Here is a 21,273-nt window from a genome sequence, read left to right as displayed (position 1 = left end):
CACTGTTGAAAAAAAGCCGTGAATTAGGGTTGAATTTGAAAGTGTCTGCAATTCTGCCCAGACACGATAGGAGGGAGTATATGATGAGAGCCCTGTTGATCAATTCGGCCCTGGAAAGATTGTGCAAGGCTCAAGGGTTGGAATTTTTTTCAGCCTGGTCTGTACTTGTTAACAAGAGAGACTGCTTCTACAGGGATGGGATACACTTAAATAGAAAGGGTGCAAGAATGTTTGCTGATGCTATCGAGGCAGTGTTAGGTGGGTCGGAAAACTGCTAGATTGGGGGAATACAAGGACTAATAGATTAACAGTAGCCACTGGCAGAGGTGAAAGTGATTCTTGCACTGCTTCTATTGGAATGAGCTGCAGCCTGGAAAATAAGATGCAGGATATTTCAGAGACTGCTGGGAATTATTGGGGTACAAGTAGACACATGGGTTGTGTTAGGGTAGCTAAGAAAAAGAACAGGTGCATGTATACTTGCGTGTACACCAATGCTAGGAGTTTAGTAAATAAATTAGATGAATTTGAGGTATTGCTCAAAACATCAAAGGCAGATATTGTGGGGATTTCAGAGACGTGGTGTCACACAGATATAAGGAATGCAGAACTGGAATTTTGGGAGTACAATGTCTACAGAAAGGATAGACAGGATAGGAAGGGAGGAGGGGTTATGCTATTAGTTAAGAAATACATAGAATCCAAGGAAGTGAAGCCAGTCGACATTGCTGGACGGTGCAGTATCGAGTCAGTTTGGTGTGACATAAGCATTGGGAGATCAAAATTGAGAGTAGGAGTGTGCTATAGGCCTAATGACTCTGATGAGTATAATAAGAAACTGTACTGGGAAATAGAGTGGGCCAGTAAATCAGAAAGTCTTATAATGGGGGATTTTAATTTCCAGGATATTGACTGGAATTTGGGGGCTGGTTACTCACACACTAGCAAGGCTTTTGTGGATTTATTGGATGATTGTTTTCTACATCAGCATGTTCGGGAGGCAACTAGAGGGAGTAATACTCTTGATTTGATTATCAATAGTGACTCTTCGTGCATTAAGAATCTGCAGGTAAATGAACCACTAGGTGGCAGTGATCAGTGTGCTGAAGTGGGATTTACTCAAAGAGGTAACTACCATTAGGGGTAAAGGGAAGGGTTATTGCTTTCGTAAAGGCGACTACGATGAACTGAGACAGTATTTAAATTCTATACATTGGGACCAACTGATGATGTTACCAATAGCAAATTCAAAATCGGAATCATTCAAAGAACTTACCTTGGAAGCTACTAGGCTTTACATACCAACTAAGAAATATTGTTCAAGGTTTAGGCCTAAGTGGATGTCAGATGAGACATACGGCAGAGAAGAAAAATGCATGGGATACATACAAACTAACACGTGACACAGAAGCCTATGTTAGATACAAGTTGATCTGTAACCAAGTTACAAAGGTCGTTAGGCAGGCGAAGGCAGATTACGAGAAATCTTTGGCAAGGGATGCAAAGAAAAACAGCAAAGAGTTCTTTACTTATGTAAACTATAGAAGGAAGGGGATGAATCAGATTGGTCCACTTGATATCGATGGATAAACTGTTGATGATCCTCCTCAGGTAGCTAACAAACTAAATGAATATTTTGCATTGACATTCACACATGAGGAGTTATTCAGTGAGGGGAATGCCAGAAGTGTATTCAACTCTGGCAGTAAGCTAGAGAATCTTGTAATAACTGAGAGTAAAGTTGGAGGAGAAATTGTTGAAGATAAATACAAGAAAGGCACCTGGGGTGGATGGGATCTATCCAGTTATATTAAAGGAGGCAGCAAAGGAAGTAAGCAAACTCTTAACCATAATTATGAGAGCTTCCTTGGACTCAGGGGAAGTACCCATGGACTGGAGATGTGCAAATGTGACCCTAATTCACAAAGGAGGATCAAAGGGCGACACAAGTAATTATAGTTTAACTTCTGTGTAATTATAGTAATTATTATATAAGTAATTATATAATAATATAATTACTAATTATGACACAAGTAATTATAGTTTAACTATTGTTAGGTTAACTTCTGTTCCCAGAAAATTAATGGAGGCACTGGTTAAAGAAGCACTGCAGGATCATCTAGACAAGACTTCAGTTATAGCTCGGACACAGCATGGTTTTGTTAAGGGGAAGTCTTGCCTGACCAATTTGATTGGATACTATGATGCAGTCACAAAAGAACTGGATGCAAGGAATAACTTTGATATTATATACTTGGATCTTAGAAAGGCTTTTGATACTGTTGCACATGGAAGACTGCTGCACAAATTGGAGCAGTGTGGCATTTGGAGGCAAATTGCTGCTACGGATAAAGGGTTGGTTGAGGGAGAGAAGACAGAGAGTGGTAATCAATGGACACTGCTGATCGTGGACTAATGTTATTAGTGGAGTCCCTCAGGGTTCAGTATTGGGTCCATTACTGTTTTCTGTATTTATAAATGATATTGATGATGGTATATCAAGCTTTATGTACAAGTTTGCAGACGATACGAAGGTTGGCAGGGTTGTCAAGGACACTACTGACACTATGCTGCTGCAACAGGATCTGGAAAGGTTGAGCAGATGGGCTTCGAGGTGGCAAATGAAGTTTAACATTGACAAATTTAAAGTTCTACATATGGGAAACAGCAATCCCAGAGCAACGTATCAACTCTGTGGAACTACACTGGCAGTGGTAGAGAATGAAAGGGACCTGGGGGTGGTTGTGCAGGCAGATATGTAGTTTTCTGAGAGTGCAGACGGGCTGCAAGAGTAGCTCATGGTGTATTGTCGATGATATATAGGAATTTTTCTAGCAGGGATAAGGAGGTGGTTATTCCCTTGTATAAGGCAATGGTCAGGCCACACCTAGAGTACTGTATACAGGTCTGGAGGCCTCATTTCAAGGAGGATGTAGAGATGCTGGAACGAGTACAGAGAAGGGCAACAAGATTAGTGAATGGAACAAAGGGGTGCTCTTACGAAGAAAGGCTTAAGTTTTGCAAATTACAGTGTCTGGAGACTAGGCACCAGCGAGGTGATCTGATAAAGGTGTATAAAGCCTTGAATGGTTTGAGCATGCTCAATGCTGATGGGATTCTTCCTCTTGCTCAGAATAATCATTTGAGAGGGCATAAATTCAAATTGAGGAAAGACAGATGTAGGATAGACGTGAGGAAATTTGCCTTTAGCCAGCGGGTGGTTTGTTGGTGGAACAGACTTCCATCCCTTGTCGTGGAAGTTGATAGCCTAAATAAGTTTAAGGCTCAGCTGGACAGGTATTTCGAACGAACAGAGGGATGAAGTGGAAGTGGTTATTTTTTATTTATTTATTTTTTATTATTTTTTTTTTTGGCTGATGCTGCACAAGCTTGCTTTCTTGCATCAAATGCCTCTACTAATGCTAATTCTCCTGCAGTGTGTCCAATCAGTCAATCGGTTTTTGCTGGATCTCCAGCCATTCTGGCATTCTGGGAAATGAAAGTGCTGACTTTGCTGCAAAACACCCTCAACCTGCTCTCTCACAACATCCTCAGGTTCCTTATACTCACTATAATTCTGTCATAACAGAAGTTAGCTTAACAGGTCTGTAAGATTGTATAGTTCTTCCAGGGAAAATAATGGAGTTGCTGGCTAAAGAAGTAATATAGGACCATCTAGACAGGAGTTCAGTTATTGGTTTGTTAGGGGTGGGGGGTTTCTTGTCTGATAAATTTGAATTGATACTATAATGCAGTGACAAAGGAACTGGATATAAAAATTAATTTTGATATTACATACTTGGATTTCTGGGAAGCTTTTAATACTATTACATATTAAAGACTGCTGTGCAAATTGGAGCAGTGTGGCATTAAGGGCAAGTTTCTGCTATGGATAAAGGGATGGTTGAGTGGGAGAAGACAGAGTGGTTATCAATGGACACTGCTCTTCGTGGACTAATGTTATTAGTGGAGTCCTACAGGGCTTGGTGCTGTGCCCATTGTTGTTTTCTGTATTTATTAATGATATTGATGAGGATATCTGGCTTAATAACTAAGTTGCAGATGATACAAAGGTTGCAGGGTGGTTAATGACAGTAATGAAGGTATGCTGCTGCCACAAGATCTCAAAAAAAAAAAGTAGGCAAAATGGCTGAGAAATGGCAATTAAAGTTTGACATTGACAGATGCAAAGTATACTGCATATGGGTTGCAATAATCCCAGAGAAATGTATCAACTGTAATACTAGCTCAGGGTTGTTGTTGGTATTGAGCTTAATGGCACAAGGGCTACTGAGGCCAAATTATGTCTGTTTATTTACAGGCAACATATAGCACTAGCTCAGGGTAGTGGAAAATGAAAAGGATTTGGTGTAATTGTTTAGTCAGATATGAAGTTCTCTGAGCAGCGCAGACAGGTTGCCAAGACAACTCATGGGGTTTTGTCAATGATATGTGTAAATTTTGCTGGCAGGGATAAGGAGGTGATTGTCCGATTGTATAAGGCAATGGTCAGGTTACATTTTGCTACATACAGGTCTGCAAATTGGAATGTTTGAGGTCTAGGCACCTGTGAGTTGATCTGATTGATGTGTTTAAGGCTTTCAATGGCTTGAGCAAACTCAGTGCTGATGGGGCACAAATTCAAATTGAGGAAGGATGGTTGCAGAATAGATATATGGTTGTGGAAGTTGATAACTTAAATAAATTCAAGGAAGAACTATACAATCTGTTGGAGGGGATGGAAAGATGAAATGAAAAAAAAATTATTTTTTTTGACTGATGTTGTATAAGCTTGCTTTCATGTATCATTTGCCACTATTAATACTAATACTAAAACCAGAATTTTCAAATTTGCAGAATGTAGTTTGTTTTTGGATTTATGTGGTTTTACTTCATTAACTATATAGTAAATTCAGTTTTGATAGGTGGGACTGTAGACCAGTAGTCAGTATTGTAGTACAGAGTTACTCATGCTGTGGTAATATTCATTTGGGTATAATAGTACGGTAATGTTCTTATATTATACCTTTTCACTCTACATGTCTGACCCGCCCAAAGTGTAAACAGAAATGAAAACCTTCTTAGTATTAGGTAATTAAAGGTAGTGAGCATGAAAGCTTCTTTTCTAACTGTTATGGTCCTAGTTCCTAGAATTTATAGGGTTATTGTTAAGTGTAAAATAATTAGAGCTGAAATCAGCCCTTTATCTTAAGTGTATTATGAGTGCACTTTCATACACTGAAGGTGCATTCTATCAAAGAAAATAAATTTGGTCAGTCAGATATCTTTGATTAATATTTAACAAATGTTCAAACTCAACAAGTAAGAACATTTTTGTTACTGATCAAGAGTTGCTAAACCTATGACTGGATTTTAAGTGATGCATGAGTGATCTACCAACTAAAATCTCTTAATAAATTAGTTTATGTAAATAATAATTTTTATATGATAAAAACAATCTCACTGAAATAAAAAGTACTTAGTAAAGCCTATTTCAAATAGATGTCTATAAGTACAAAATCTTTACGGAGATTTTTCAGATAATGCCGCACACGTGTAATAAGAAAACAGCATGAATTGACTTTTACGATTAAAGGGATTATGGATTTGAATAGAAATAGAACAGCAGTGATTAAGTTTACATTTTATTCTATTAAATGTAATACATATTAAGTAATTGTGTGTTTCTTTTTTCAGGAATTTGTGGTACCTTTTATGTCTTTTGGAAAAATGATGGAAAGCAATTCAAGTATCCATATAAACGAATTTATATTGGTAAGTTTAGTTCTTCTGTAATGCTATAACTTTCATCCAAGATATATGTGGTATGATTATAAAGTGATTTTATACCTTATACTTGATTATACCTGATTTTTAAAATCAGGTATAATCAGTGAGCCTGGTTTTACATCTTATACTTTGGACTTATGCACTAGTCAAAAGTTACAGGGTTCACTGTCCAATCTGGTGGACATTTGACTGTATCATTATCCATTGTGGCCTCAATAACAGCACATATTCATTAGCTGATCTGAATTACTAAGTTCTTCAATAAATACAAAGTGAGAACATGCAAATTGAGGAATGTAACTCTTTGTTAAATATATGACTGCATTCCATTTACATCTCATTTATGAACCACAGCTACAAAAGACAATGCACATGACTTATCTCAAATGGATTTGACCAAGTCTGTCACATGGAGAGTTATCAGAAGATAAAACTGAATGCAGAACAACCAGTGCTTGACAAGTCGTGACATGGCTTGGTGTATCACAAAGTGTCATTAGCAGGTTGTGGAATCAGTTCCAAGAAACCCAGACCATCTGTAGAAATCCAGAACATGGTTATAGGCTATTAGCAATGCCAAGGAAAAATCTCTCTCTCTCTCTCAAATCAATCCACACTTGAATGCTACTCAGGATGCTTTATAGCAGTATAGGGACACAAGTAAAATCTGAAATTGCCCACACAGGCATAGACTTAATGCAAAAAATGCCTATAGCATGTGTTCCATTTAGTACCTGTCATCATATTGTACGGCCAGAAGAATGGTGCCATATGTTCTTCACAGTTGTGTCCAGTACAATATGCATTCATATTCTCATTGGGTTGTAGTGTAGTATGAAAGAGGAATGTGAAACTGCCCTGTGTATGTACAGGAATATATGTATGCTGAATGGAACAGCATTAGTCTCTGTGGTCATATAGACCTCCACATCACTGGAAATGCAACTCTGACTGCACACAGGTACAAAAATAAGATCCTACTATCTTTGGTCCTTCTCCTATACTGGTGGTATATTGAAGCATTCATTCGGATGGACAACAACCTCAAGTTCATGGGGTGCAGCTGGTAAATAATATATCGAAATATAAGGCTATTGTCCATACATATTGGACACTCCAACCAAGCATATCTTTTATCCTAGGAAGAGTATTGCAGACTGTCCAGTGACAGTTAATCAGCTGGAAACAACACTTATGCAATAACAATGGTGACCAATTCCACAACAACTTGTGGATACCCTGATTTAAGTGAGTGAGATCACTGCTGAATCGAAAGTTGGTTAACAGCTGGAATCAGGCTATATGACTTCAGAGTGACATGGACTGGTTACAAATATAATCTGAAAAATGGCAAGTAACATTTAATGCTACAAAATGTAAGGTCTTGAACCAGTGGACAGAGGCCCAGGAGTAACTAATAGATAGGAGAAATGGAAAAGAAGAGTTAAAGATGGTTCAGGCAAGAAGGGGGAGGAGTTCCAAAAGTGTTTTGACCAGCTGCAGCATCATTGAAATGAGTGTATATTCTCCTAATATGACTACTTTGAAGGAAATAACATTCATTTGGTGTACACTGATCAGAACTTAGGAGTTCTGACACAGAGACACACAAAATTTCCCATGCAGTGTAACTAGGTGGTCAGGAAGATGCTTAATATGCTTTCAGTAATTTATTGGATCTTTATAAGTAGGAGGAAAGGAGTCATTATTCAATAAGACAATGATGAGGCTGTACTTGGAAACAGGCTTTTTGGCAACATTTCCTTTCCCCCATTTCTGAGGAACAGTTTTTGATTAGAAACCATTTCAAAAAAAGGGCACTGAATTAGAGCATCGTGATGGTGAAGAGGTGGACCATTGGGTTACAGTTCATCTTCCACTCATTTCCTTTTTGGAATGAATTTGTGTATTTTATCCAAATGTAACTCCCCAGCCATCATTCTAAGTTAATTTTAATTGCCTTTCTGAATGAACTAAATTTCTGGCCCCTTAATTTTTTTTGGGAAACTTCACAGTGCTTTTGAGTATCATTGAAGATAAAGAAATAAACCATAAATGTTTGGTATCAGCTGACTTTTACTGTTGTATATTGTACGACATGTGCTGTATATTTACAGTACTTTTGCCAGATATTTTAAAAAAACATTAAAAAAAAAAGGTTAAACTTGTACAGTACTATGATTTTTCTATTTATGAAAATCAGTTCTAAGTGGTCTTGGACTTGATTTTGGAATCTTGGCAATCAGGTGTTAATGCACAAGTAGGCGACTAGGTACCTGGAAGGTGATCTGCTTGAGGTGTTTTTTTTTTTTTTTTTTTTATGTGAACCCCAAACACGACAGGTATTAGAACCTAGTACTTAGTACCGTGCTTGGGTTGGAGGTTGAGAAGACGAAAGAAGATATTTGTTGACATTGGACTTGAACTTCTGTAGATTGTAATTTTCAGGAAATACGTATGAGGGAAGGTTGTTCCAGAAAATGGCAGTTGAATGAATAAATGAGGAAGATGAAAAGTTGGTTCTGTGTGTTTGAAGTTGGACAGTAAATGGATGTTGGCTGGTGGCAGCACGTGTTCGGACTGTTTTGAAAGAGAGAGCGGGAATTATAGAAGCCAATTCAGAAGAACAGTGCCCATGGAAGTATCTGTAGAAGAGGCATGCAGCAGAAACAGTACGTCTATGAGAAAGCGAGTGGAGAGACTCTGTTAGAGATGAATCATTAATTAACCTAACTGCCCTCTTCTGAATGGAATCAAGAAGCCTGAGAGAGGTTTTGGGGGCACCACCCCAGATGTGGGAACAATATTCCACGTCAGGGCAGATTTGCGATTTATACAGAGTGAGCAGCTGTTTGGAAGAAAAGTAACGCCAAGAGCGAAAGAGAAAACCAAGTTTTTTAGATGCGGAGGAAGCAATATTTGTAATGTGCTTGTGCCAAGAGAGATTAGAAGTCAGGGTAATCCCCAAAAGAGATATATCATTTTGCTTAGAAATCGGAGTGTCACTAAAGATAAGTATAGGAGCAGAAGAATCCTTTTTGCGAGATATAAGACAAGATTGAGTTTTAGAAGGGTTGAAATCAACTAAGTTGTCTTTGCCCCACTGGAGAATTACCTGAAGATCGGCATTTAAGGAATTGGTAGCAGATTTTTGAGAAGTTGAAGCTGATTGAGCAAGAAAAGGTTTCTCAAAATGGAAAGTGGAAGGCAATGTGCTATTATCAGCAAAACTATGGATAGGATTTCCAGTCAATGGAAGAAGGTCATTAATATACAAGAGGAAAAGAGTGGGGGAAAGAACTGAACCTTGGGAACACCGGCATTAGTGGAGAAGTTAGAAGACAGAGAGCCATCTACCATCACCCTCAGTGAGCGATCAGAGAGAAAACTGGATATCCAATTACTAAAAAAAGTTGGCAAACCATAAGATCGAAGCTTGTTCAGAAGATCTTTACGCCAAACACGATCAAAAGCCTTTGAGATGTCAAGAGCAACTACTTGTGTTTCACCGACATTTTTCCATTGAATTAGTCCATAAATGGGTAATAAAGCCAGAATATCACCAGTGGATCGACACTGACGGAATCCATACTGGCGATCGTTGATCAGATGGAAGGTTTCTAGGTAGTTTAAGAGTTGGCGGTTAATTGATTTCTCCATTACTTTAGAAAGAGTAGAAGTAATTGCAATGGGACAATAATTGGATGGGAGGGATTTGTCACCCTTTTTAGGAACTGGCTGTATATGAGGAAATTTCCAAGCAGAAGGAAAAACACCTTTGGAATAAGAAAGTGAAAAAAGCGGCAAAGAATAGGAGTAAGTTCAGGAGCACAGGTTTTGAGAACAAGTGGAGAAATACCATCAGGACCTGGAGCTTTCTTAGCATCAAGATTCATCAAAATCCTTCTGATATCCTTTTGACGGAAGACCACAGGAGGCATTGAATGGAGCATGTTGGGAATGGTGGGAGGTGTTTTACCAAGATCATTAATACATGAGCTGGAAGAAAAATGAGATGCTAGCAGGTCAGCTTTATCCTTGGCTGAAGTGACAACAGAACCATCTGGTTTGGACAGAGGTGGGAGCAGAGATGGGCAAAAGTTGCGGTCAATAGCTTTGGCAAGAGACCAGAATGCTCAGCTACCATTAGGGCAAGAAGCAAGTTTTCTACTCTTAGCCTGTTCAAACTCTAGTTTGGACTGATTAATAACTGCTTTACAATTGTTGCGAGCTTTGGTGTAGGCAGAAAATGAAACTCTGATGAATTAGAAACAAGCCAATTACAATATGCAACATTCTTCTCTTGAACAGCCTTAGCACATTTATTGGAAAACCAAGGTTTAGATAAAGGACGAGATTTTAAAGTGGAGTGTGGGATAAAGGATTCCATTCCTGCAAGAATGATTTCACTGACACGATCTGAGCAAATGTTGACATCAGAACTTTTGAAACAGTAATCCGACCAAGCAAAAGAAGAAAAGAAGTCTCGCAGGTCATCCCATTTTGCATTCTTGTAATGCCAAACAACACGAGGTTGGGAATAGCCATGAGATAAAGGTTCCATTGGAGAAGAGACAATCACCAAGTTGTGATCTGAAGTGCCTAAAGGACCTCTCACTTCAACCGTGTACTTAGAAGGGTTGTTTGTAAGAAAAAGATCAAGCATATTGGCTGTATGATTAGGATTGTCCGGTATTCTTGTAGGTAAATGAACAATCTGTGCTAGGTCATTAGTAATTGCAAAAGCCTCAGCATCTCGACCTGCTGGGTCGGTGTGACTAGAAAACGGAAGCCGGCTGGAGTTGTGAACATTAAAATCACCAAGGAAAATTACCTCACTGTTAGGAAAGTTGGACTGGAGAAGGTCAAGTTGCAAAGAGAGGAAGTCAAAGAGCTCCAAGTGATTAGTGGAGTTGGGAGAACGGTAGAGATAACAGATGAATTTGACACAATGAGGTAGAGAGATTTTAAGCCAGAGAAGATCAAAGAGAGGAGATTCCAAATTGCCAAGTCTCTGGCAGGGAATATCAGAACAGACATATGCACAAGTACCACCTTTGAGGCGAAAGGAATCATACAGCGAATAATTTGGGCATCTGAGATGAGCAGTAGTTGAATCAACCGATAACTGAGATTCTGTCAGAAAAAGTACATGGGGTTTGGCAGACTGCAAATGGAAACGGACATTGTTGAGATTAGAATTGAGACCATGTATATTTGTGAAATGAATTAGGAAGTGCTTGGGAGGTTTAGATCTTTTCGCAGATAAGCTTGCTCTATTAGTTTGACAATTCATTGTTTATTCAATAGTAAGAAAAAGGGGGTGGGGCATGCTGTTTGAAGTAATGAAATTTTTGGATATGGCGTACCCGTGGTAAGAATATACCCAGATCCTTGACATAACGTGGTCTCGACAATGCTCCCCACATACACACTACTCGGACTCCCTCCAGTCACTATCTGGCAGAGTAGAGGTGGCAAGATTATACACTAGCTGATCCAGAAGCCTCCTAGAGAGTTACCAGTAGGTTTGGTCCAGTGTATTAACTAGCGGCTGGCCTGCGTACACCGTTTTAGAGCTGTACCCTCGAAATGTAAGGAATATTGGATCTCGCCACGATGTTCATCATAACCTCAAAAGTCATCAATCATACTGCATGATGGAAGAGATAGGGAAGGGTTGACCGGAACTTAGCTCTAGAGACTAAACACGGGTTCCACCACTTCAAGCCTTCAATAAGCAAAGTGATGGTATTTCACCGGTTGATGAGTCATCTACCCCCTAGTGCTGCCTGGTAACATAGAGGGGCGGCGTTCCTCCATCTGGTGTGGGTGCCACGCCTCGATCCCTGCTTACGTTGGTTCACACCTGGGTGGTCACCCACCATGTACTTGTGCATGGAGGTTATACCCAGGATTACTAACAGCCCCACCATTGTGAAGGTGCAGGCAGAGGATTTGGCTGTCACAGACCGTCCGGACTTCACCGAAATTGGGTCCACTTGACTTGAGTGTCACCCGAATATCAGTTCCATCAGCATTTTAGACTCCCAGGTAGCAAGTACAGCTTGTCTGGCATATCTGAGAGAATGTCTGTGACAACCTCAAGGACCAAATTATAAGCCTGTATAAGCCCTTGAATGGTTTGAGCAAGCTCAATGCTGATGGAATTCTTCCTCTTTCCCAGCTTAATTGCCTGAGGGGGCATAAATTCAAATTGAGGAAAGACAGTTGTAGAATAGATGTGTGGAAATTTGCCTTTAGCCAGAGGGTGGTTGATTTCTGGAATAAACTTACATCTGTTGTTATAGAAGTGGACAGCTTAAGTATATTCAAGGCAGAACTAGACAAACATTTGGAACGAATGGAAGGGTGAAATGGGAAGGTTTTTTTTTTCTTTTTAATGGCTGATGTTGTATAAGCTTGCTTTCTTGTATCATATGCTTCTACTAATGCTAATGTGATAAAGTACTAAAAGGTTAGGTAAAGAAAGCAGTGAACTGCATTGGTCCACTGGATTAGAATGACATAAATTGAATAATTGTACAAATTTAATAAATATTTTGCATCTATTATGCACAGATTTTTATAAATAAAATAAATAAATTTTCTGTTTATACTCTGGCACGACAACCAAGTCAGTAGAGTTTACATTAAATCGTCAATACAAATATTTATCATATTTAGTAGTCACTGGCTTGAACCCTGGTCCACTCAAGGAATGTGTGCTATGCACTCTTGCTCCTGACCACTGGGCTATGTCAGGCCTATATAGTTAGATAGATGTCTCTCAATACTGATTTGGAGTTAAATGATTATATGATGGGAAGAGGTTACATAAGGCCAACTCCACCCTTTTATCCAAGAAGAAGATGATTTTATGATAATTATAAAAATACTAGAAGAGAAATTGATGCAGCTAAAGGTGAACAAGGCACCTGGGGTTGATGGAGTCTGTCCAACTATATTAAAAAAAAAGCAGCAAAAGAGGTAATCAGATCTGCCCTTCTGTGCCAGGGTGGCAGTACTTAAGGAAGTAATGTAAGATCTTGATTGAATAGAGCTACAAGGCATGTATTTGTTAAAGGGAGATTATGCCTGACCAATCTGATTAACTACATGAGGTTAGAATATCCGCACAAAGCAACTGGATGCAAATAATTTTTCATTCAATTTTGACATTATACTTGTGTCAGTAAAGTGTTTGATACTGTTCTACATGAATGATTATTATATAAATTCAAGCAATTTTGCAGCAATATAAAGTTATTATTATGGATAAAGGGATGGTAAAGTGATAGGATACTGAGTAGTTGTGAACTGCTTTTGATTGACTACTATGGGTGGGGGACAGTACTAGACATGGATGTTTATTGTAATGAATTTCTGCACATCTCTTCTGCAACCATGCTTTTAAATTTAAATATACATCTCAGAGAGAGAGAGAGAGAGAGAGAGAGAGAGAGAGAAAGAGAAAAATTAAGATACCATCAGTATTTACTTTATTTAATCCTTTCATACACTTGAGAACTGAAGTCGTGTAGATACTTTGTTTCCAGACACTGAAATTTACAGAACGATTTTGCTAAAAATATTATCTTTTTGTTTCCATGACTAATATTTTTGCTCTTCTTGGTCAGCACTCTTTCCAACAGTTGTGTGATCTTCCTAAAACAAGGTTTCCAAACTTGTATTCAGCGTTCCAGATGTGACCTAACCACTGCATTATACAATTATTATTATTATTATTAGTGGGTTTTTTTTGCAGATTCTAGGGTTCCCCCCATTCGCCGCTTTGTTGTCTTGTGGTGAGGAAGCGCCATCGCCGGCCGTTTACGCGTAGTGTTGGAATATGTGAAGGTGTGATGGTTTTTTTTTTTTTTTTTGTGTTGAGTGGTCAGCATCAAGCGATTTAGCAGCTGGGGGGCAACAAACATGAGTTTGATTGCCCCCTGTCTCATATCTCTAGCTGCACAGAGGCAGGCCAGATTCATCTTTTAGCTCTTGCCTGCCATCCCCAGAACTGATGGTCTGGGGAAGCCCGTGGAAATATAGGGGGGGGGGGGAATTTAATGTAGGTGCATAAGCTGCTATGGCTATAATGCAGGAAATATAGGAAAGGAGAGTGAATGTATAGCAGGCAGAAGATGGGGAAGGAGGGACTGGGGGAAATATAGTGATAGAAAGATGGAGATGATAGTTAGAGGCATCCACATAGAAATAGGAAGGAGGAGTTGTTAAAGTGATAGAGTAGAGCACTAGACAGTATGTCCAGGGATCCCACCCCTTAGTAGGGGTCAGCAGTGCAGACTGCACCACCGGGTGGGGGGGGCAGTAGCTGAAATCCCATCCCTCGGTGGGGCAGCAGGCAGTGAAGATTCCACCCCCCCAGGTGGAGGTCAGCAACAAAGATCCCACAGTCAGTAGGGGGTTAGCAGGCAGTGAAGATTTCACCCCAGGTGGGGGTAGGGGTCAGCAGCAAAGATCCTGTGCCAGTTGGGGTCAGCAGTGACTGCATTATACAATGTGATAATCACCTCTGTGTCCCAGTTGGCAGAGTTCCAGTATATCATTGATAGAACCCCATAAGCCAGCAGTTCCCATTATGAACTCACAGGGGCGCCACAGGATATTTTAAATTTTCAAGGGAAACAGCGATACTCTACATCTGTCGGACACTGCGTGAACTACTAGCTTGAGGTAGTTCACAGTTTCAACATTATTTAAGTTGTTTGGACCTAACTACTTAATAAATGGAACTGTTAGATATTTCTTTTGGCCTAGGGGTGCCGCGAAAAAATTACTGATACACTAAGGGTGCCGTGAACTGAGAAAGTTTGGGAAACTCCACCATAAGCTGTTCTGCTGAATGTCTGTACTGCTTGAAACTTCATAAGACTGCAATTACCCCTAGGTCTTTTTGCTTATTAACTACCTTGAATTTGGTGCTAACAAAATGATATATTATTCTGGGATTTGTAACCCAAATGCAGTACCTTGCATTTATAAGTCAATACTTCTTAAAGGAACTCTTCAACTTACTAGGCCACCAACGATTAAAATCACAAACATCCTCTTCAGGCTCCACCCAGAAGTTAATTATCTGGGTGTCATATTGGGCATGAAGTTGACCCTCCTCTGCCTGCGTCTAATCTACCTGGCTAAAAAAATTAAGCACTACACATCTATGATAATCTGAATCAGTTGTGTAGATTGGAGTCTAAAGCACCAAGCACTTGTGTTCATCTACAAAATCATTTTTATACCTATTGTTTGCTTCACCACTTCAGTCAGGTGTATCAGAGTTACCCTTGATCATAATCAATGCAAACTGGATTCAATACAACCACTCATGCTTCTCACTATTACTAGAGCATGCCGGACTCCCCTGCTTTGCAAGTGTTAGCTGGCTTTATGCCCTTCTATTTGGCGATCATTAAGAGAAGTCTTTATCGTAGACCATGGAAGAGACTCTCCAAATCTTTATCATAGACCATGGAAGAGAAATAACTCCAAAGAGGAAAAGAATAATGGAAACACTGCTTAGAATCTGGCAAGAATCATGGGAAAATGCTACTAAAGAGTTAATTACTAAAAACTTTTTCACATCAGTTACCTTCACTTGCCTTAAGCCTCCTCCCTGGTGTTCACCAGGCCTGCAAGCAACCTTCCTGTTAACTTGGTCACTGCCCTTTTAAGGAAAGGCTAACTTCACTTGGAGTGGAGGACACCCTCTCTACACATGCAAAGACATCGAGAGTTGGAGACATAATGTACAGCTGCTCAAACCATGAAAACTACTGATTGAGACTCATCACTAAGATTCAATAATTTACAGAGAACACTTAACTCATCATGGAGGAGCAACACTACATAGCTCTTACAAATAATTTGCCAGGTGGGAAGGAGCAGCAGTGTGTAGCACATGCTTCTTGATTAGACCGGGGTTCGAGCCCGTCACCACCAAATACGGAGGATGCGGAAAGGTCAGGGAGTGACCACTGCATATTCCCGGAGCAATATGGCCTTAGTTGCTAATGCTCCTAAAAACCAAATAACAAACAACAAACAAAGAATTTGCTAAGTCAGTCTTTGGCACTAGGGAAAGCTCTACTGTGGAACAACAACTGATGACCAGAATCTCAAGTAACATGCTGCCAAAATCAACCTTGTTAAAGACCTTTCTTTTACCTTGACTGACAATATTTCCCTGGAAGCTCAAAGGAACACTCTCCCAGTACTAGCAAACACCTCATGGGATAGGATCTACTGGCTGACACTACACCTGTAGTTTGGAATTGATTTAGCATGCAAACCCCCATATGGGTAGGATTTCCAGCTGGCAATAAAATTAATTCTAGCGCATGATCACAAGGATGAACTGCTATTCCCTCTTAGGATAGGAATAACTGCAAACCCTTTGGGGTAGGACAAACTGCAAACCCCTTCCAGGGTAGGATCAATAATTGCCATATGGGCAAAATGGTGATCACATGGGAGCTCCTGTCTCCATGACTTCACTCCCCAGGGCTAGTCCCCATCCCTATCCCTTCTCTTTGTCTCCCACCTTCTAGTGGGCCCCCTTTCCCATGGCTTACCACCTTTTGAACGTAGTATACATTATGACCTACTCACCTTTGCTATATCCATTTTAACTCCTTTAATTTTTTTTTTTTAAACTTGGCCTCCTTCTAGGAAATTCAGGTGACCCTAGCAGATACCAGCCAGATAATGATGGGCAGCTTGGCTCACCTCCCAGTGTGATTGTTGTGTACAAGGTAGAGTCCAACTAGGGGCCCTGTGGCCAAGTAGCCAGAACACATCAACAGAATCAAGAACAATACTATACAAATACAACACACTACATATATTTCTATGTAGAGGAGTACTGATGGCACAGTTGTGGGGAATTACTGGTGGCTCCTTACCAAAACATTATGCCACTCTGTTCTTATAGGTACCTGAATAGATATTTTACATCTATATTCATGCATTAGGATTTCTTTAATTGAGGTGAATGCCAGAAGTTCATCAGAATCTAAGCCAGAGCTAAGTGATATTGTGATAACCGAGAGGAAAGTGGAAGAGGAATTGTTGAAGCTCAAACATAAAAAATGTGTCTGTCATAGATGGGATCTATCCAGTTATATTAAAGGAGGCAGCAAAGCAGGTAAGCAAACCCTTAGCCATAATAATGAGAGTATCTTTGGATTCAGGTGAGGTCTCTCTGGACTGGAGATTTATTATTAGCCATATGGTGGAAGCCCGAAGCTTATGCTGCACCAGCCAAAAAAAAAAAAAAAAAAAAGAGAGAGAGAAGTTTGTTTGTTGTTGTTTGTTATTTGGTTTTTAGGAGCATTAGCAACTAAGGCCATATTGCTCCGGGAATATGCGGTGGTCATTCCCTGACCTTTCCGCATCCTCCGTATTTGGTGGTGACGGGCTCGAACCCCGGTCTAATCAAGAAGCGTGTGCTACGCACTGCTGCTCCTTCCCACCTGGCTACGGAGGCGGCGAGAGAGAAGTAAAAAAAAAAAAAAAAAAAAGTAAAGTGCAGCCATTATCAACCCACTGCAGGATGGAAGCCTCCTCAACAATTCATGCTGAGGGAAATGGACCATAATCTGCCATGCTGGTCCAGTGCGGGTTGGCAGATCGACCGTATTCAGCAGTCAGGGGCTTGAACCCCGGTCTACTCAAAGAGCGTGTGCTACTGCACTCCTGCTCCTGCCCACTCGGCTACAGAGAGAGAAGTAGAAAGGAATTACCAAGAAAGAGAAGAATGATGATATCCAGCTCAGGACCCTGGGTGTGCCAAGGCCATACAGAGTAATTACAGACCGGTTAGTTTAGTTCTGTTCTAGGGAAAATAATGGAGTCTCTAGTTAAAGAAGTAATGCAGGATCATCTAGACAGGAATGCACATACAGCAGTCACAGCATGGATTTATTAAGGGGCAGCCTTGTCTGACCAATCTGATCTGATATGCAGTAAAAAAGGAACTGGATGCAAAAAATAATTTTTATACCATATACTTGGATTTCACAAAAGCTTTTGATACTGGTGCACATTAAAGACTGCTGTACAATTGGAGCAGTGTGCATTAAGGGCAAGTTACTGCTCTGGATAAAGGGATGGTTGAGTGGGAGAAGACAGAGAGTGATTATTAGTGGACACTGCTCTTCATGGATTAATATTATTAGTGGAGTCCTGCAGGGGTCCAGTGCTCGGTCCATTCTTGTTTTCTATATTTAATAATATTGATGAAGATATATCAGGCTAAATGTCTAAGTTTGCAGATGAAAGAAAGGGTTGTCAGAGTAGTTAATGACAGTAATCAGGGTAAGCTACTGCAACAAGATCTAGAAAAATTAGGCCAATGGACTGATTAATAGCAATTAAAGTTTAACATTGATAAATGCAAGGTACTGCATATGGGTAGCAGTAATCCCAGATTAATATTCCAACTATGTGATATTATCAGGGCAGTGAGAAATGAAAAGACCTGGGTGTAATATGCAGTAAGATATGAAGTTCTCTGAACAGACAGGCTGCTAGGACAGCTCATGGAGTTTTGTCTATGATATACAGAAACTTTGCTAGCAGGGACAAGGAAGTGATTATCCCATTGTATAAGGCAATGGCCACAACTTCAGTACTACATATAGGTCTGGAGGCCTCGTTTTAAGAAGAATCTAGATCTGCTGGAATGTGTTCAGAGAAGGGCAATGACATTGGTGAAGGGAATGAAAGGGTGGATAGGCTTCAGTTCTGTAAATTGCAGCATTTTGAGATTTGGCACCTATGAGGTGATTTTTAAGGCTTTGTATGGATTGAGCAAGCTCAGTGCTGATGCCATTCTTCCTCTTGCTCAGACTACATGCATGTGGGGAACGTAAATTCATATTGAGGAAGGATGGTTTCAGAACAGATGTGAGAAGCTTTGCCTTCAGCCAGCAGGTTGTTGACTGTTAAAACAGATTTCCATCTGGTGTTGTCAAGGCAGGCAGTTTGAATAAATCAAGGAACTAGAAAAATTGTTGGATGGGTGGACATGATTTTTTTTTTTTTGGCCGATGCTTTATAAACTTGCATCCTTGCATCATATGAGAGTGACTGATAATAATAGGTGCCTCCGTAGCCAGGTGGGAAGGAGCAGCAGTGTGTAGCATACGCTTCTTGATTAGACTGGGGTTCGAGCCTGTCACCACCAAATACAGAAAGGTCAGGGAATGACCACCGCATATTCCCGGAGCAATATGGCCTTAGTTGCTAATGCTCCTAAAAACCAAACAACAACAATAATAGTAATCAGACATATCCATGCACTTCGTACCAGTACCCATCACAGGGCAGAAAAATATCCCATAAAGGAGAAAAAGTAAAAAATAATAAATCCCCCTTGTGTATGAGTACATCAGAAATTTTGATAAAAGATTAATAGGTTAAAATCATTTGACAATATTATAAATAAGAATACAAGTAGCAGGACTTATTTTCATTTGCTATAGAATAGGCAGTTTGCAAACAACCAAAATTTATAACAAAAAGAGATTAATTTCTTCACAATTTATGATACTGTTACAAGTTTCGTCGATATTGCACTACAAATAAACATTTCTTTTACAAAACAGTCTAATGCATGCGAGTACCCTGATAGTTGTTGTTTTGCTAGCTATTGGCAGCTCATTAGAGGAAATCCAAACTCCATCACTACTACACAACAATCAAGTGGTAATTAAAATGAGATAAGAGATGCAGAATGGTGGTAGAAACCTCTGATTTAGCAAAAGCTTACATAAGCTGCTTTGGTTTAGACTTCTGGCTGCTGAAGGAAAATGTTGGAGCTCTCACCAGCATCACTACTGGAAACATTGAACCTTCAAAGGTACTGACTGGCAAAGTAATTCAATTAGTGCATATCAGAAAATTTGGTTGTTGAAAGAATTTTCATGGGCTCTTTCTTAACACATTAACTACATGTTGGTGCATATGTGCATGAAGGGGTTTTTAATCTACTAGGTTGAAAAACCACCTGATTTTAAGAATCATTTTCTTCTGGTTTGATGGAAGAAAAACTGGATATTTTTGTCAAGCAGCCTTCACCAGTGGCTGACTAGTTCAGCCACTGGTGAATGGACAAAGAAAAAAGCCCAAAAATGTTTCTGCCCTCTCCAATCCAGATCGACTCAATTCCCAATTTTTGAATTCACTTTATAAAGTTTATAGCCAGCAGTGAAGTTTATGTTAACGTTTATGAGTATTTTTTTTTTAAAGATTGAATGCTGATAATTTTGTGGATTTCTTGTTTTCATGTATAAACAGAAAGATATGTTTTTTTAATTGATCAGAATTCTGTTGCTGAACCAGCATTTGAAGTTTGCTAATATAAATTATTCAAGATGGTTTGAAAAAAAATTTGTACTTTTATCTTTTATACTATATATTATGAATTTTTTTTCACGTAAGTTATTGCTTTCAAAGTAAATATTTAGAAATATGAAAATGAGTATATAAACCTATGTGGAAAATACATAACTGAAACCATTTACTCTATTAATTTTTTTTTTTTTTTTCATACAGTGATAATGATAACATATTTTGAACCATCCTGTGTATTGCAGCATAATTATTAATGTTGTACGTTTCTCTTTCAGTTCATAGAGATGATGATCCAAAAGCAGCAGAAATTGCAGCTAATGATAAATACTATTTTCAGAGTTAATGTAGTGAAAGATTACTAATTATTTAATATAACTAAGAATATGCAGAATAAAATATTCAGCAGCGTTATTAGCTTAAAGTAATAATTCATTATGTAATATAGTTATAAAACTTTTGGGGTATTAATGTCAGGATGCACATTTTAGCACAGGTTTTAGTAGATTGTGTGTGAGATTATATTCAGAGGAGAGCAGAATGCAAATGAAATAACTTAGGGACAAAAACTATAGTTAAAAACTGATATATATATACACTCATTATATGATAATGCCCATATTTACACTTTAGAGAATTACTTTATCGCTGTATTGTTTGAGTAATTATTAAAATGCAGTTTGATTCAAGTTTCATATTCATTACATTGCTGTCATTTCATTTCATAACTTTACTTGGGAAATTCAGTGAAAAACTTACTATATTCTGACAGGTTGAAAAAAATAAATTCTGACAGTTCTTAACGGGGGAAAAAAAAAAAAGAATGATATTTTAAAGGTATGTAATAGTAACAGTATATCTGCAAAACAATGCTCATGTTATTTTCATTTATTCTCAATGTTTTCGGAATAAGTGAAAAATTTTATGATTTCCTGTAAGCCATTTTGGTTACAGGGAATCATAATATTAGATATAATGAATACAGGTATGCAAAATTGAGACTTGGATGCCAAGTACTGCCTGCAGTCCGATTTTATGCACCTTGCAAAGTTTCCAAAGTTTCTTAAAAGTTACAAACATTTAAAACATATATTTTTTTTAAAT

General features: G+C 39.0%; 1 protein-coding gene across 2 annotated transcripts in view; it reads left to right on the top strand.

Moving 5' to 3' along the window:
- The window catches only part of NdufA3 (NADH:ubiquinone oxidoreductase subunit A3), a 41,716-nt gene extending 20,977 nt beyond the window's left edge, over window positions 1–20,739 (top strand). For both annotated transcript variants that reach the window (XM_090376969.1, XM_090376970.1), the window contains exons 3-4: window positions 5,698–5,775; window positions 20,448–20,739. In XM_090376969.1, the coding sequence (XP_090233095.1) occupies window positions 5,698–5,775; window positions 20,448–20,515 (146 nt within the window). In that variant the 3' untranslated portion in view covers window positions 20,516–20,739. The remainder of the gene's footprint in view (window positions 1–5,697; window positions 5,776–20,447) is intronic.
- The last annotated feature ends 534 nt before the right edge of the window (window positions 20,740–21,273 follow it).

This window comes from Mastigoproctus giganteus, chromosome 7 (genome assembly GCF_048544385.1).
Source record: "Mastigoproctus giganteus isolate SK-2022 chromosome 7, ASM4854438v1, whole genome shotgun sequence".
Lineage (NCBI taxonomy): Eukaryota > Metazoa > Arthropoda > Arachnida > Uropygi > Thelyphonidae > Mastigoproctus > Mastigoproctus giganteus.
This window is presented reverse-complemented; position numbering and strand designations above follow the sequence as displayed.